Source organism: Aplidium turbinatum, chromosome 5, assembly GCF_918807975.1.
Source record: "Aplidium turbinatum chromosome 5, kaAplTurb1.1, whole genome shotgun sequence".
Taxonomy (NCBI): domain Eukaryota; kingdom Metazoa; phylum Chordata; class Ascidiacea; order Aplousobranchia; family Polyclinidae; genus Aplidium; species Aplidium turbinatum.
In genome coordinates, this window is record NC_137476.1 from 30534950 (window position 1) to 30551996 (window position 17047).

A 17047-nucleotide genomic window follows, 5' to 3' on the forward strand; every position below is an offset into this window, starting at 1 on the left:
ATTCGAAACTGCCAGGAATAAGCTCTTCAAGAAGCTCTCTTTGTCCGCGGATAAAGATTTCAACAATCAATAAAGCAATAAATCAACAGATAGAAACAGAAAAAACAACAGAAATAACTATTCGTTACAACTTTTCATTTACTTTACAGTAATGAGAAAGCAAGTAATCATAGAACACCGCTGACATCTGACTTTATTTTTTCATTGCAGTAGCATTGAACGAAAACAAAACTGTTATAACCAGATTGAACGCAGGTCGTGATGGTAAACCACACTTCTGCCTGTGCAGAGGTCGCTCATTGTTCAGCACAATGCAACTTGAGTGGAAGTCCCATTGTGCTTGTGTGACGTCACAAACGACAGCTTTCCTCATGCTGAAACAACGTCTCGTCGGTGATTTCCCCGGTGATGATGTCGATCCAGAGCTCGTGCTCCACCACCTTCGAGTAGACGCCTGGTCGCTTGGCAACCGCGCACGTAGAAGCCCGGTATGACGTGATTCCTGCCACGTACCAGAAACATGAGCCACACCGTTGGCACATGAGAGGTCCTCCACTGTCCCCCTGTAGAAATTAAAGGATTTTACAAATTGGCATCCCTTCCACATTCTACATGATGTAGAAATTGTTGGTGGTGAGGAAATTAAAGGAATAGGTTTGTAACGCCATTGATGCCTTGATAAGGTCGCGAGCCATCTCTTGCAGTTGTGATCAACATTGTGAATTGGAGGAGAATCAATTGTGAACTTAATCGGTTGCAACTTCATATTCATTTGTGGGTCGTTTAATTCTTACATCGCCAGAACAAATTAAAGTCCCACTCACTGCACAAGTATCATATCCGCCAGAGAGTGCCCCAGCGCACATTACACTTTGATCGATTGCAGAAATGATTGGATCCGTCTTGTACCCCACCACGCAAGAGTTGACATCCAAGTTACGAAGTTTCACCACTTGAAGGTGTCTGTGTAGTCTATGGTCGCTCGGGTCGGGATTGGCGGAATAGAAAGTACTCGGTTTTAACAAACGATAGAAATCGTTTGACAAAAACTTCATAGCTGGATGGAAACTTTGAAATCTCGTTATTAATTCTCTGCTGTTTAATATCAAAAGCTTTACAGTATTGTTCGAATTAATTGAAACTGTCTAGAAAACAGGCTGAATTTGTGTATATTTGGTTTATTGTGATAATTTAACAGATGTGTACAGTTTGATACCTAATGTGGCCTCCATCTTTTTTCAATATTGCACGAACACGGTTTGGCATGGATTCGATTAGTTTTTTTCAGTTTTTAGCAAATTATGGGTCCCGCAACCACACCTGAATGATGGCCTCCATCAGCTTCCTTGTGATGGTGCAGTCCTTCTTGCATAATCGTGCCTTGATTATGCTCCACAAATTTTCGATGGAATTTAAATCCGAAGAATTGCCAGGCCAAGCTAACGTGATAATCTTGTTTTTCTTCAAAAAATTAGTGTTTTTTTTAGAAGAATGGCATGGTGTGAGGTCATGCTGAAAAATGCCCCCATCTTCAGGAAATGCTTTTCCCAGGTCTTGGATAATTAATTATTTCTTCACCGGAAACAGTGATCCAACACCTCTGTGGCTAAAACTTCTCCAGAACATCTTTTTGGGGGGATATTTTACACATTGATTGAAATGGCAGGGCTTCAGCGTCTCTCCAACACTCCTTCTCACAAACCTCGCACCATGCCATTCTTCTAGAAAAACCACTAATTTTTTGAAGAAAAACAAGATTACCAGATTGGCCTGGCAATTCTCCGGATTTTAATCCCATCGAAAATTTGTGGAGCATAATCAAGGCACGATTACGCAAGAAGGACTGCACCATCGTAAGGAAGCTGATGGAGGCCATCATTCAGGTGTGGTTTTGGGACCCAAAAATTGCAGAAAACTGCAAAAAACTAATCGAATCTATGTCAAACCGTGTTCGTGCAATATTGAAAAAAGGTGGAGGCCACATTAGGTATTAAACTATACACATCTGTTAAATTATTGCAATAAACCAAATATACACAATATACACAATTTCAGCCTGTTTTTCTGACAGTTTCAATTAATTCAAACAATACTGTATTTTCAATTAAGACGTCATTAATATCTTTCACTTGGTTGGTACAAACTCAAGATGTGTCAAAGGAGATTTGATCTTCTCTTCAGGATCTTGGAGAGAGCTGGTTAGATTCCTTTCCATGTTTGTTGCCTCAACTTTAAACCTAAACAAGAAACTTACTCGACCCCCAGCCAACAGCGTAACAGTGAGCATCAATCGGTGTGATTTCTCCACGCGGAAGGCAAATGGGGCGAACGGGAATTTCCGGCCTTAAATTTGTGGCCACCTCAAAAGGGGTGTCAACCTGGAAAAGGGATACAAAAGTTAAGGATTTAAAATTAAGCATCACAATTAGTTTTCATGCAAAAGCAATGAAAATAATACAAGCATCATCACCATCATCCACTCACCTGTACCAGCGCGATATCAGCCACCGCGCCCCTGTAGCTTGGATGGACAATGATCTCTCGCGCCAACCTTCTCTGACCTCGATCCCGCAAAATTTTGATGCCGGCCATCGTAGTCACTAGGTGGGGCTGATCTTTGAAGTCGCTGAACATTAGAAACAAAATGAAACAAAGGGACCAGTGATCAAAATTTTGTCAAACTGCGCTTGTTACGTCACAAAGCAAAACGCTTTTCTGGTCTTTTTGCACATACCCTTGATGGTCAAGCAAACGAAAAGTTAAAAAAAAAACTAAAAAAAAATTGAAACATTTTTCGTTTTTCTATCAGGCATCAGGTTGATGCGTTTCACCAAAATATTTGTTTATATTCATTGATTGTATAAAGTATAAACAATTACTTTGCGAAAGTAGAGCACCCCCCATTCTCAAATACAAGGGTCTCGTGATGAGAAAATTGACTTACTCGACGCAGTGGGCTGCAGTTAGAGCCCACTCCGCACACAGCAAACTTGCCCCGCAGAAATAATAGTTCCCTTTGTTGTTGGGTCCAATTTGAAGAAACACCTAAGAAGATGAAATAAATACTTTTCATCCAAAAGTCATAATTGAAGCTGTTTAAGAAGAATCTATTGTGCAAGTATGCCAAGTTTTTTTTATTACAAAACAAGCTAAACTATCAAGATATGGTCAGTAGAAATCTCAATTTTAGTCAGGTTTCTTCAAACAAACTCTACTGACTTCTTCCAGGAATATTATGCAAATTGCCAAGACCTAGAAATTGAAATGAGTTGGTTTCCATGCATCAAGTTAAGTTACTTCGAGCATAGAAAGAATATATTTCTTGAAGATCTGATTGAAGTAAAACAAGAGGATAAGCTAAAATAATATTTCACAACATTTTCAATAAATTTAAGATTGCAGGAAAACTAGACCGTTGTGCAAATGAATGACACAAAACCAGCAAAGCAACATAATAAACTGCCAGACTGTGAGGTAATAACTCTTGTGCGCCATCTAGCGAGAGCAGGCTGCTTGTTTTGGCATAACACGTAATCACGTCCGCGAAGGTCGACACAAAAATTGGCTTCCTTACTTGCCCGTCCGGTTAATTTAAACCTTCATCTAGTACGAATTACCTTGCATTGCGATAAAATCTGCAAATTTTTGTCATTTCTATGCATGCGTTTGGTCATTCTTATGTCAAGATAGTTCAATAAATGCGTTTACCATCCATGTCCATTCGAAAGGTTTTGCGTCCTGCCCATTGATGATGTTGCTACTAATCTTAAAGTCCCCGCACAAAGACGAAATAACTGGTTTGCAACATCCTGAGCTTTATTGTATCGATAGACTTCATCTGATGAGCAAGAATCTGAAAAGTATTGATTTTGAAACATAAACAAATATAGGCATACGAAGCCGAGCAACGTTATCAAGTTTAACATATTAAAGATTATTATATTTACAAAAAACACAAAACTACGCAACAATTAAATATCGAACGTTTTCGTCATCACACGATGTCCTCTTCAGGAATAACAACATATAAATAATTTTTACTACATTTGAATAAAATACAATGGTTGTTATAACTATAAACAGGAAAAAACAAAAACTGCACAGTACTTCTGACTAGCTCAAACTCAACGATATAGGCTTTGCGAGAATCCAAGGTAACTGCATCAAGAGGTGTTGAACAGATCATATGATGTGGACATTTTACCCTGTAAAATGTCCACTGTAAAACTGTAACAATGTAAAATGTCGATGTAAAATGTCACTTTTACACTGTAAAATGTCGATTGTGACATTTACCCTGTATAGAACGTTCAAAGTAGGCAGATATTTCCAACTTAAGTCACCTACGCTCTTTGCTCTATGTTCTAATGTTGTGTATAAATTCAGTTGTTTGCGTGATGCAAGCCTGACATACATCGGTATGTCAACAAGACATTTATCGACTAGAGCTGGGGAACACTTGAATTTGAATTCCATACAGACAAGTGCCATTAAAGGTCACATTTTCTCGTGTACAGTATGCAAAAACAACGTTTCTATAAAACAATTTGAGATCATGTCCAGAGGCAGGTCTGAGTATCAAACTAAAATCTTAGAAGCCCTGTACATAAAACGTAACAATCCACCTTTGAACAGACAATTGTATGCTTGCGGCTCATCTTTCTTGCTCTCTGTATTTTAAAATTAGTTTTTTCGCACCTTGCCTTTCTACCACATCAAGTGATCTGTTCAACACCATTTGATGCAGTTACCTTGGATTCTCGCAAAGCCTATATCGTTGAGTATGAGCTAGTCAGAAGTACTGTGCAGTTTTTGTTTTTTCCTGTTTATAGTTATAATAACCATTGTATTTTATTCAGATGTAGTAAAAATTGTTTATATGTTGTTATTCTTGAAGAGAACTTCGTGTGATGTCGAAAACGTTCGATATTTAATTGTTGCGTAGTTTTGTGTTTTTTGTAAATATAATAATCTTTAATATGTTAAACTTGATGACGTTGCTCGGCTTCGTATGCCTATGGTTCAACAAGACAAACTCTCTACCGAAGCTGTACAAACAAATATTTGGGGCAACTTTGAGAGAGAAGTAACTTTACAAGACCACAGACACCACAGATTCAACACAACAAATCAATGAGACTGAGCATCGTTATTTGAACATACAAACAACAAACCAACATAATAAGTTGAAATATTTTCATCAAAGTTTATCATTTTGATAAAGCGTTTGCTTCAAACTGCAAACGTTTCCTTGGAACTTAATTTTATTGTATTTAGCATCTCTCAACAACCCCTAAAGTTGATTCTAGCACCTCCAGCTAAGAAACCTTGTTTTACAGTACGATGATGCTGACGATGAGGGAAGCTGTCACAGACTTTTAGTTGGATCATTAGAGCCACTTTGAACCACTGAAAGAGTTCGGTTGCAAAGATCAGCGTGTTGCAATGTCCTCTTCAGAGTGATCAGTTCAATATATTTAGAAAGAAACGTCGCTTAACGTTGCATGAATCATTGTGAACATAACCTTTTGATTGGTGTTGTTGGGATTACAACTAAGTTTATAGAAAAGTTTACACAGAAAATGAAAACACGTTACCTGATGGACAAGGTAATGTATTGCAGTCTTCATATTCCTTTGGACATCTTGTCCTTGGAAGATCCAGGCACTTTGTAAACTTCCATCTCGTTCCTCCACCGCAAGATCGTGCACAAGCGCTCCAATTTACAGAATGGAACCGAGCGTCACCAACTGATGATTGTTCTGTGAAAGCAACATCGTCTCACCGAAGAAGCTCTTTCCATTGCACTGGACAGCTTTGTCTTCTTTCTCTCGTCCAAAGCAAAAAGCTGACTGACGATAGTGTATATGAAAACATAATCACTGTTGTGAAAACTTTATTAAATTTGAGCAACTCAAAGTCGTATTTGAAGAAGATGTCTTACCATGGTCTCTCTGAACTAGTTAGCCAGGTGATTAGCTGACGTCATATGTTTGTGTTATGCATTGAGTGATGTAATCTTGTAACAGAAGAAATACTGCGATTGTTTTTTATATTGTTAAAATTTTTTCGCGTGTTCTCAATCTCCTTTGTTACTTGGCTTCTTTTATTAGTTTGTTTATTTCTTTTATTCTTTTCATTTCTTTTACTGCATGTAGGTGTAGACCACGCATGTAGCCTGTTATGATGAGTGTTATGTGGAGTGTTATAATGTTTTTTAAAGTCCAATTGGTGAATCTACAGTCTAGTCGACTGATACAAGTTAACTTGAAAATTCAAATTCTTTCAGTTTAAATTTAATAAACTTAAATTTGCTAATTTTAGTGTGATATTCTCCACCTTTTTTATTCCTTTATCACACCACGCATCTTTTTGGATCACTGATTTTGGTGAAATCAAAAGAAGATTTCAAATGAAAAGTTTAGTGACAGCATTTTATTTTGGTCACTTGTCGACGTCTTCATTATTTCAGAGAAGCAAAAGCCCAAATTTTTTAAAAACGATCGATAGCCTACCTGTAGCAGAAGTTATACGAATAACATAGGCAGGAGTAACATGATGGAAGATGTAACCTGCAGGTCGCTGCAGCAGATGGGGTGTTTTGACCAATCAGAAGGCAGGAAAATGGTTAGTGTTATGGGTTAGGGACAACAAAGCTGAAAAAACTTTGTGGGGAAAAAAGTTTAGTAAATCAAGTGTTTCACAACTCGCAAAATTTTCATGTGATATTGAAAATTTCATGGCCCTGCCCCTGCCACACTTTGCTAAATCAGACCAGTGGCCTACCTCAAGCGTTAGCATGAAAATTACTACGCAAGATTTATTTAGCCTACTGTAGCCTACTCACCTTGGCTACGTTTGTTTTTTCAAAACTCGCCTTCTGAATCCTCCCACGTGCGATTTTGACAAATGATATTGTGAGTTGTCAAAAACCTGATCTCTTAACCCGCAAACATTTTCTCAGCTAGATAAATCTTGCCTTCTGATTGGTCAATAAATCAAATAAATGCATCACTTATTGCTTCTGCAACCTGCAGATTAGGCTACAAATTAAATACGGCTGGTCTACAGTAGCGAATCTCGTACAAGTCAGCAGTTGACCAGTTGTGAACTGACTAAGCGACAACTGACAACTAAGCTAGCAACACTTAGCCTAACACTATATAAGCAAGTGGCTGAAGTTTGTAAATGATTTATTCCCCCCCCGATAGCTCAGTTGGTTAGCCCATGACTTCGTTAACAAATAAACTTCAAGATCAAGCGGCGCTGGTTCGGCTCTCGGGGTGTGCGCTTGAGCAACGCATTTCAAGACTGCTCTCCATTCAGCGGCACCTAATGGATGGAATATTTCCCCGGCAAACCTGCAAATCTTTTCCCCGGCAAATTCCCCCATCAACATAGACAAACCTGAGTTCACAAAATATTACACTTTTTCCTCATTAGACTCTCTTCTGAAAAGTGATCTAGATTTCTTTTCTGCTACTAACTGCGCACTGTGATGTCCACAAAACAATAAAGTTCCTCAGGTAATTTTCTTTCCAGCTCTCAATTACCAAAAAAGTTAAGATATCAGCACTTACGTTTATGTAACGTTTGTAAACATTTAAGTTTTGAAAATGTCGCGACTTGGTGCTTATCTCACTGTAGGTCGACGCATAACTTCCCAAAGGAAGTTGCCGTTTTACCAGCTCAGTGGCCGAGTGGTTTCGCCTTCGGCTCTGGTGCTGGTAGGTCTAAGATCAATTTCAGCTCGTGTCAAACCTAAGACTTTAAAAACGGTACCGATTGTGTTCTTTCTTCCATGGCGCAGTGAGAATAAGTCGGGACTGATGACATTGTAAACCTAATATAAAATTAGAACGGAGCCTTGACGCTAAAAAACGTTAACAGTGTTGTAGAGCGACAATAAATAAAACCATAACATTGTTAAGTTGCGGTCTTAGAGAAAAACTGATCATGAGTGAATACTTGAGTTAAGAATGCATTAATTCAATGTAAAAATAACGGACTTTGTTGACTGGAAAAGATACAAAAAAAATTGTATCTTTTCCAGACAGAATTTCCTTCAGGCTCAAACGAGTAACCATTTTTGGTGTCATTGATGACATGACTAGTTCATTGGCCGAGTGGTTGTCGCCTTCTGCTCCAGTGCTGGTTAGTATGGGTTCGATCACAGGTCAAGTCACATCAAAAATTTCAGAAACGGTAGGTACCGATTGTGTTCATTATGACATAATACTAGTGAGGATTGGTTGGTAATAATGTGATGACGTCTTAAACCTGATACAAAATTAAAAATGAGCCCTGTCGCTAAAAGACCTTAGCTGTTGTAGAGCGACAATAAACAAACAATGAGATTATTAATGCTGATTAATGGAAATTAATTAGCAATGTTGCAACGAGATTACTAGATGTCAGTAGGACGTTAGTTTTGGTAAACGCCGATGCAAAATTTTGAAACGAAAACCGAACCTAGTTTTATTCTGTCAACAGCGGTTCGAAATAAAGTTAATGTTTCTGAAAAAAAAAATTTATTTGAAGCCAAACAAAATCATTACAAAGCAACTTTTGCCCCACGTCGCAATGTTTAGCTACTGCAATAAGTAAACCTGTAAAGATATAAAAAAATATATATAAAAAAAAAGGAAATTATGCAGTTGATCATATTTTCATCTAAAACACTCCTGTTGTGTTGCGACTTTAGCCCCTGGTAAGAAAATGGCTATTTCTCAGTATTGAAAAAAGATTTTTTAAAAGTCATCCTCAGTAATTGAAATGTAGGCTATTTCAGCGTTGTTTGCTTTATACCAGTAAAATTTTCGATCAATATCAACCTACAGAAGGCGGCATACAAACGTGTTATCCACTATCCAGCCAATAGATCACTTCTTTTTCACATTGATTACCGTCTGCAAATGCAATGTGAAATAAGAAGTGAGTTGCTAGTTGAATGGGTATCGATGGGTATAGAATTTGAAGAAAGTAAGAGTGAAACGCTTAAAAATAATTTTCAATCTGATGCAAAACGTGTCTTGTGCAAAAATGCGTGGCTGCAGTCTGAAAAACTACTCGTACTCTCAAGGATCAGTGGTGGAGAAAACAAGTTTATGAAATACGGCAGCTAGCGAGCGTCAATGGCACATGTGATAGGTTTTATACAAAGACATGGCTTACTAAGCTTACTGTGCAAAGACTAATTGGAATATCAATCTTTTTGCTGTGTACAGCTCTGATGATGTCAGAAAACTTTAATGGATGACACAATGGGATCAAAGTCTACTTTTCCAAAAACTTCCTTAATCAGCATTTTTGTGTGACTTCAGTGAATTCATCTTTTAATTTCGAGTAAAGTCAAAGCGCAGTGGTAAGTTGTTTACCACTATGTTGCTTCAGCGTTAATTTCCTATGACAAATCATTTTAACACCGTGTTGTCTTGTTTTAGCTTATAGTAATTTCATTAGTAATTGCTGATATGTTTTATATTATCCTACATTGAACAAGCTAGTGTTTAATAACAAGCAATAGGCCTACCCTTTTTTTAATTAATTAATTTACCAGTAGTTTATCGGTAGCCTACTTGAAATATGATCAACAATAAGGACAATTTTAATACGTATATTCTACATTCTACAACGTTATCACGTTCGCGTTTTATCGTTTCTACTTTTTTTCAGACCTCTGCTATGTTTTCACACATGGACTATTGTTTTTTGTTGTGATGATCAGAAATAAAAACAAACTAAACTGATATGATTCATAACTAGCCTAAGTTTAGTGCAATTTGCTTTGAGGATTTGGTTAGAGATGGTGCATTAAATTTAAATTCTTGTAAGGTATTTTCAAAAATCTGGCAAGCAAATTTCAAAGGATGTATGATATTTTTGCTTTTCTTTGTAACATAGAAAAATGGCAATCACCAATGATTGAAGAAAACATCAGTAGATCATTGGCGCTGGCACATGTGTAGTTTGTGTGAAAATATCCGAATGACAAAGTAGGTTTACCTCAACGTTCTGGGTTTACGGTATTCCTAGAATTCCTTGTTCCATTAAACGATAATTAAACATCGTTTTGCATCTTCCAAGTTTTAAATTCTTTGTCAACTTGTTTCTGACACTTCAACACTAAATCAAATATTTAACTTGCTCAGTAAACGATCTTTCAATTTCATTAGCACTGGTAAGCAAAGTGTGTGCTCATATCACGACGTAGACGCAAATTAGATAAACTTTTTAGAAACAACTGAAAAGATGCTTCAACTATGGTGGAAATGAACCAGAGCATTGAATAAGTATACAGTATATACGCAGTGAGCAATTTTGCTAGTAATGTTAATTAGCATGGGACAGTAAATTAGAAAAGCTATTAAATCTCGCCATTTGCAGTTTATCAAATACGGCATAGTTTAATCATGAAAGGAAAAATGTTTAAATTTCATATCATTTTTGTCTGCTAACCTATCAAAGTTTAAATAAGATTTTCGTGCCCAATAAGCCATATGTCAATAAACGTACAGTAAGTTGCAGTCTCAAGCAACACAGGACAATTAAAATGTGATACGGTAGACATAGTTGATTGAATACCAACGTGATCTGAGAATTTCGGTCTACTGGATTTTATTGCTTAAAACTTGTTGTGTATATCATTCTGTTGACAGGACAATTGCTTGTCAGTGAGTAGACCAGTAGGAACTGTACATGTTCACTGGAGCTACCTGCTAGCATAAGTTAGTAATAAATATAAAACTGGAAGCATCCGTGAAGAAGAATCATGATATACAATGGAAAATGTAATTTAAAGTTAATCACTGCTAATGTTAAGCAGTGTAGTATGCAGCTTATGCATGTAAATCTGCTGCAAAAAATAGTTTTATTTTATGTTTTATTAAAAGTTCGAGCGAGGTAAGATTGTTAGGCAAGATAGAGCATCAACACATCGTAGTTGTAATTTGTAATACATTAATCTGGCATTCTGCAAATGTTATAAATAACCTATTAAAATCAGAAAAAAAAATCAATAGCTTTTTTTCTCTAAAGTCTGAACCAGATCGCCTTTTCCAGTTAGTTTTTCCCATTTTTGACCTATTAAAAAGAATTTTTTTTTAATTTGCTGTTCTAGAATCTAGAGAGAGATAGAAATAACTTCATTTGCCAATCCGATTCTATAATATTACACAAAAAGCTTACATCACAATAACATAGTCTAAAGTTCCCAAGCATGAAGGATCGCTTAACGGCTTTAAAATACATTAGATTTAAACTATCAAATCTGATTAACCAGGGGCAGCGAAAGAATATTCGACTAAGAAAGCAATAATAAACAAAAATTGCTTCAATAATGTCTTCCGTGAGTAAATCATGGATTATTCCAACAGTATTGCTTTGTTCCAACGGATTCTTTCGATCTTTTAACCCGGCTGATTCCTATTTAACTCCTTACTTGATGGTACGTTAATTTTGTTATTTCCAAAAATCAAGATTTTTATTACAGTTGAATGCAGACTTAATTTTATCAGTTGCTGTTCATAAATATGTTTAATGTTTCTCACTACGGCATAGGCTATACAGTAAATTTCAAAGCATTGGCTAAAGTAAACATAAAGCGTGTTGGAAAATGGGTCCGTCTTTTTTAAACGTCTTATGTCCCTGGCTCAGCTTTATTTCTGCAATTCAAAAAGTTTCAACTATTTTTTTGTGATTTTTGATAGGCTCCTCCCAAAAATTTTACTTCTTCCGAACTTGTGAATCAAATCTACCCAGTTTGGATATATTCGTATCTCGGCTTCCTGGTTCCAGTATTTCTTCTGACTGACTTTCTCAAGTATAAACCAGTGATTGTCTTGGGAGGAATTTGGTGCGTTGCATACAATATGCAAGCTTAGTTGCATGAAATGTTGTGGTATGATCTCTTTCCATTCATTCGAAGACAGCAAATCAGTCGTTTTTACATTGATTCAACATCTGTAGACGTTTTACAACAACCAACTTGGAAAATTTTATTTTTACTATATCGATCACGTAGTCTTTCAGAGTGTTCAGACCTTAATTACAGTCAATAAAGCGTTTAAATTCGAGTTTTTCGTTGACAGCTATATTGCTTGCTGGTTGCTGTTGCTGTTTGGTGAAAATGTGCTGGTCATGCAGGCAATGCAGGTATTGTATGGAATGGCAAAAGCTGGAGACATTGGTTATTACTCCTACACATATAGGTATAGCAGTAAGATTATTGTTATTAAATAATATGATCCTTTTTGGTATTTTGCAATCAACACTTTTGTATAAATAACGAGAATGAACAAACAAAGCGACATTTCGCAAACGTTTGTCAAAAAATTTGTGATGCTTTAGTTGGAACTTTAAATGTTATTTCACTTGTATATCACTAGTCACATAAAATTGTACCTTTTGAAATTTACTTTCATAATCTCTTTAGCTGCAGTACACATACAGATTAAACAATTCATTAAAAAAAGTGCAGAAAGCTTGAGTTTAAAATAGTTCTTTTGCTGTAGCGTACCCTTTACATTTTTGTATTTATCTGTATCGTTTATCTACAAGTTTCTTTCAGCGTTGTACCAGAGAACAAGTATCGCCGAGTAACTTCTTACACCCGAACTGTGTTACTATTGGGCCGGTTAGCTGGAGCTGTTTTGGCCCAAATTCTTGTTTCTGTTTTTGACATTGACTATTTTTACTTGAATGTGATCACCTTCGTGAATATTTGTCTTGGGTTGCTTGTGTCTTTGTTCCTACCAGTGCCAAAAAAGACGTTGTTCTTCTATGCAACGTCGCAAACCACAAATCTGGAAACAAAAATGTCATCAATTGAAGACAGCACTGATAAGGAAAACGAAAAAGTGAAAGAACAATCTATTAAAACGGTAACTGTACAACATAGCCTATTCCAGGTTCATCGAGTGCTGTGTGAAAGTTGCCATGATTTTGTTTTAATTAAATCTGTTTGAAATTGCACAATAAAGATATTACATTTCTTTTAACATTTTTGGCTTTGGCATTATTAGAAAAAAGATCGTGCCTATAAACTTGTCAACTACTGTAGAAGCTTCAGATTAGCCATTTACTTTTTCTGGTTTGTTATTTTGCGTTTAAAGGTTTCAAAGAAGTGGAAAGCCGTTTTGTGCAATTTAGGTAAAGATCTAATAACTGCGTTTGTAAACCCTGTTCTATTTTGTTGGTCCATTTGGTGGATCCTGTCAACCTGTGGCTACTTGTTGATTGTAAATTACGTTCAAAACTTTTGGGAAACAGTTCACTCCAGTCAAAACAGCCATAGAAATGTTTACAATGGAGCTGTTGTATCTGTTGCTACTGTTTTAGGTAAGTAAAATCATTGCTGTTCACAATAAAACCATAAACAAAAAGAAGATTACCTGCGCTGCTACAGCTAAACAAGTAAGCAATTGATTTTGTAATTGGGTAGTCCTTATCAAATGTATCTTAGCTTGAAAACTTTCTGAATTTACCTGATTCTTGCTCTTTGATCCATTAAAGTTTCGAAACAATAGACAACCTACACCAGAAACAAATTCTACAGTAATCTATGTAGGCTATAAAAAAGTCGGTGAGTCCTCTTTGCGATATGTACTAAATTGATACCAGCTTGTCTACTCGTAGGAAAGAGTTTGTTGCAAATAAATCCCTGGGCCTCGCCGATGAAACAAATGTCAAACTCGGATGTACGATCTATCAGTCTGGCTTGCTTCTTCCAAAAGTTTTAAAAAAAAACTATCTAACACTCAAAAAAAAAGTCATACGTTATGGAAGTGTTTAAGCTGCAAAGCTTGGATGCCAATGATCACCCGACTATTACGTCATCAAGCTTTATTAAAGCCTTTGGCATTTTATGTTGTCAGGTGCTATTTGCTCTTTCTCTGTTGGTCTCATTAAGTTGAACTGGGCACGTTGGGGTGAAATATTTCTTGGGGTTTGCTCTACCTTCACATTTGCGATGCTCTTTTTGATGTGTCAAACTAACAGCGTATGGACATGTTACGCCACCTACGTTGCGTATATTTTCACGCACAACTTCATCAAAACTGTGACGCAGTGAGTATTATTCAGTGACGTAGCTTGAAAGACAATGTCAAAAGTGACAAAAGCACCTGTTGGGGAAAAATATTTTAATGTTTGAAGTAAAGATATTTTTAATAATACTCTATAGCTACTGAATACAGCCAAGCATTCATGAAATGTCATTCAACATGTAATACAATGTCATTGAAACGTTGCAATAATATTAATTTTTTTTTGTTGGGGGTTAAGATGCAATTTTTGAAGGGCGATTTCTCTCCAAGCCAAGTCCCCGTGGCTACGCTTCTGGTGTTATTGGATATATGAATTAAAATGTGTGGGAAAGGTAATTTGTTTATAAACTATAATCCATATGAGTTTTTTAAAACGCTTCAACGGTTGTGTAAATTGCAGTGTTGTAAATTCAACATTCCAGATACCAAATAGCCATCGGATTGAACAACGAACGATATGCTTTGATCTTTGGAATGAATAATTTCCTAGCCGTTGCCTTGAGCACCGTTGTCACTGTGGTTATTATTGATGATGTGGGCTTTGGTCTTGGAGTCAGGATTCAATTTGTTATGTATTGGTAAGTTTGTTTATCTTTATAAACAAATTGTTTCTCATTAGAAAGTTCATCTTGTTCTTGTTGCGTAAAATAATTCCAAAACTTATTTCTATACCAAGTTGGGAACGGTATTATTTCTATCAGCCATCTTCAGTGACATCGACAGGGGGTCAGTGATGTACGCGCATACAAAAAATATTGACGCTGTCAGTGTAAACTCAAACGTTCGAAAAACCACACGCCGTATGTGTCAACGTAGCTTGTAAAAAAAAGTTGACGGTGACAGCGTCAGCGCATACACTAGCGTAAACTAATTTTGTTTGCTAGGTGCCAAACATTCACACGGTATAAACTACTCGAAACAAACAAGTTTTATTTTCAATTTCCACGAACAAACACAAGCATCTGAAAGTGTTCATCTGACATTTTTGCTGCGTTTTGGTTTCAATATGTCTTTGCCCATTGAAAACATTCTTTCAACTTGTTCAAAATTTGGAAAGTTTGATAAAAAAATGCAAACAACAGCTAAGACATTAAAAAGTATGCGTTGACGCTATGCGCTAAAAAACCGCGAAAACTTTACGGCGTAGCCTCAAGCGACAAGTATCCAAAAAAATGTGGCCACAAGCGTTAGCGTAAACAAAAAGTCTACTCCGCAAGTCTACGGCGTAGCTTTTGCGGCGTATACGTACATCTCTGCAGGGGGTTCAAAGGGGGCACTACTTTTAGAACTGGGCCCGGGATGCTATTTAGAAGCTGGAATCCTTCCTGGGTATCTGAAAATTGAAAAAAAGCGCATAATTTTTAGAGTCCTATTGTGATGTAGCCTGATGCGTTTGCATTCTTTTTTTAGACTCATTTAGTTGAAAACTACCTCTCTTCTTTCTTCTTGAAAGTTGTTTGTGATAGCATATGAGTTGTTTTTCCAAGCAGTGTTTTGCTTGCTGTTGAATTCACTGTCAATGGCATTGTAAGCTATAGCCTACTGTATAGCCTAAGTTAAAAACTTGGAATAGACTATTGGCAATTACCGGTCAGTTAACTATAAGCCAAGTGCAAGACCTGTTGTCGTTCAGTCTCCGGCACTGGTCTATTGAGAGGGATAACTTCATTTTAGAAACAATTACCCGTACTCAGACTTTAGGGTCCAAATACGCCTAAGTAGGCTATTAATTTTGTAAAAGGAGGTTCAAACTATCGTTTTAAGACAAAAGATTGACTAACTCTGCCATAATTCATAAGAAACTGATTTTGATGTGTGAATTCTGCATATAGGTCTAGGTAGTAAATCGGAATAACTTCCGATGCTATTAACTTAAAAGTATTGTTTACTAAATAACTTAAAAGTATTTGTTTCAGTATCTACTTTGGAATTCTCTCACTCCTATTTTTGTCACATGGAATTTACAAATTTATTACAAATCGTTGTCGTCTCCAAACGCAAGAACTTACTGTCCAAATCGATGATGTTAAAGACGAAGATGACTGAAATTAGTTTTCTGAAATTGTTAAGCTATAGGCCTACATTATTTTATCAAACTATCTTTCATCACCCACCAACAAAATTACTTTTGTTGCATTCGTTAGTTGTTGTGTTTTTACTCAAGAATTACAATTGAAAGTTTTGGACATGTCATCTGGGCTAAATTACATTTCAAGCACAGGCTAAGTTAAGCTACATGCTATATCCAGCCTACACAAAAGACTTGAAATCGCCCTGCTAAGTTGAGTTAAGAGAAAAAAGTCATTTCATAAATTCCTCTCTTCCGAATCAGACATTGCGCTTCCATGCTGCTGCAACAACACATTTTAACAAATACGTTTTTTCGGTATCAATGGTTTTGGTTAGCCTACCCCCGGTAGCCTACCTGTAGCAGAAGTTATATGCGAATAACACATGCAAGAGTAACAGGATGGAAGATGTAATCTGTAGGTCGCTGCAGCAGATGGGGGTTTTGACCAATCAGAAGGCAAGAAAGGGGTTAGGGTTAAGGGTTAGAGATTCAACAAAGCTGAAAAAAAGTTTAGTAAATCAGGTGTTTCACAGCTCGCAACATTTTCCCGTGATAATGAAATTTTCATGGCCCTGCCCGTGGCACACTTTGATAAACCAGACCAGTGGCCTTTACCTCAAGCGATAGCATGAAAATTACTACCCAAGGCCAAACCTTATTTAACCTACTTCCCTTCGTTGCATTTGTTTTTCCAAAACTCGCCTTCATTATCCTCCCACGTGCGATTTTGACAAATGATATTGGGAGTTGTGAATAACCTGATCTCTTAACACGCAAACATTTTCTCAGCTAGATATATCTTGCCTTTTAATTGGTCAATAAATCCATCATTTGCTGCTGCAACCTGCAGATTAGGCTACAAATTAAATACGGCTGGTCTACAGTGGCGAATCTCCTACAGTACAAGTCAGCAGTTGACCAGTTGTGAACT

General features: G+C 36.7%; 1 protein-coding gene and 1 pseudogene across 1 annotated transcript; one reads left to right on the forward strand and one right to left on the reverse strand.

The window, feature by feature from the left end:
- Positions 1-350: 350 nt before the first annotated feature.
- LOC145771122 (chymotrypsin A-like) lies at positions 351-6464 on the reverse strand (annotated as a pseudogene).
- A 4874-nt stretch (positions 6465-11338) lies between these two features.
- Positions 11339-16190, forward strand: LOC145771123 (thiamine transporter 2-like). The gene is made up of 8 exons (XM_082582860.1): positions 11339-11446; positions 11709-11854; positions 12090-12209; positions 12569-12881; positions 13113-13338; positions 13875-14067; positions 14468-14623; positions 15962-16190. The coding sequence occupies exons 1-8, from the start codon at positions 11339-11341 to the stop codon at positions 16089-16091; spliced, it is 1392 nt and encodes a 463-aa protein (XP_082438986.1). The 3' UTR covers positions 16092-16190.
- The last annotated feature ends 857 nt before the right edge of the window (positions 16191-17047 follow it).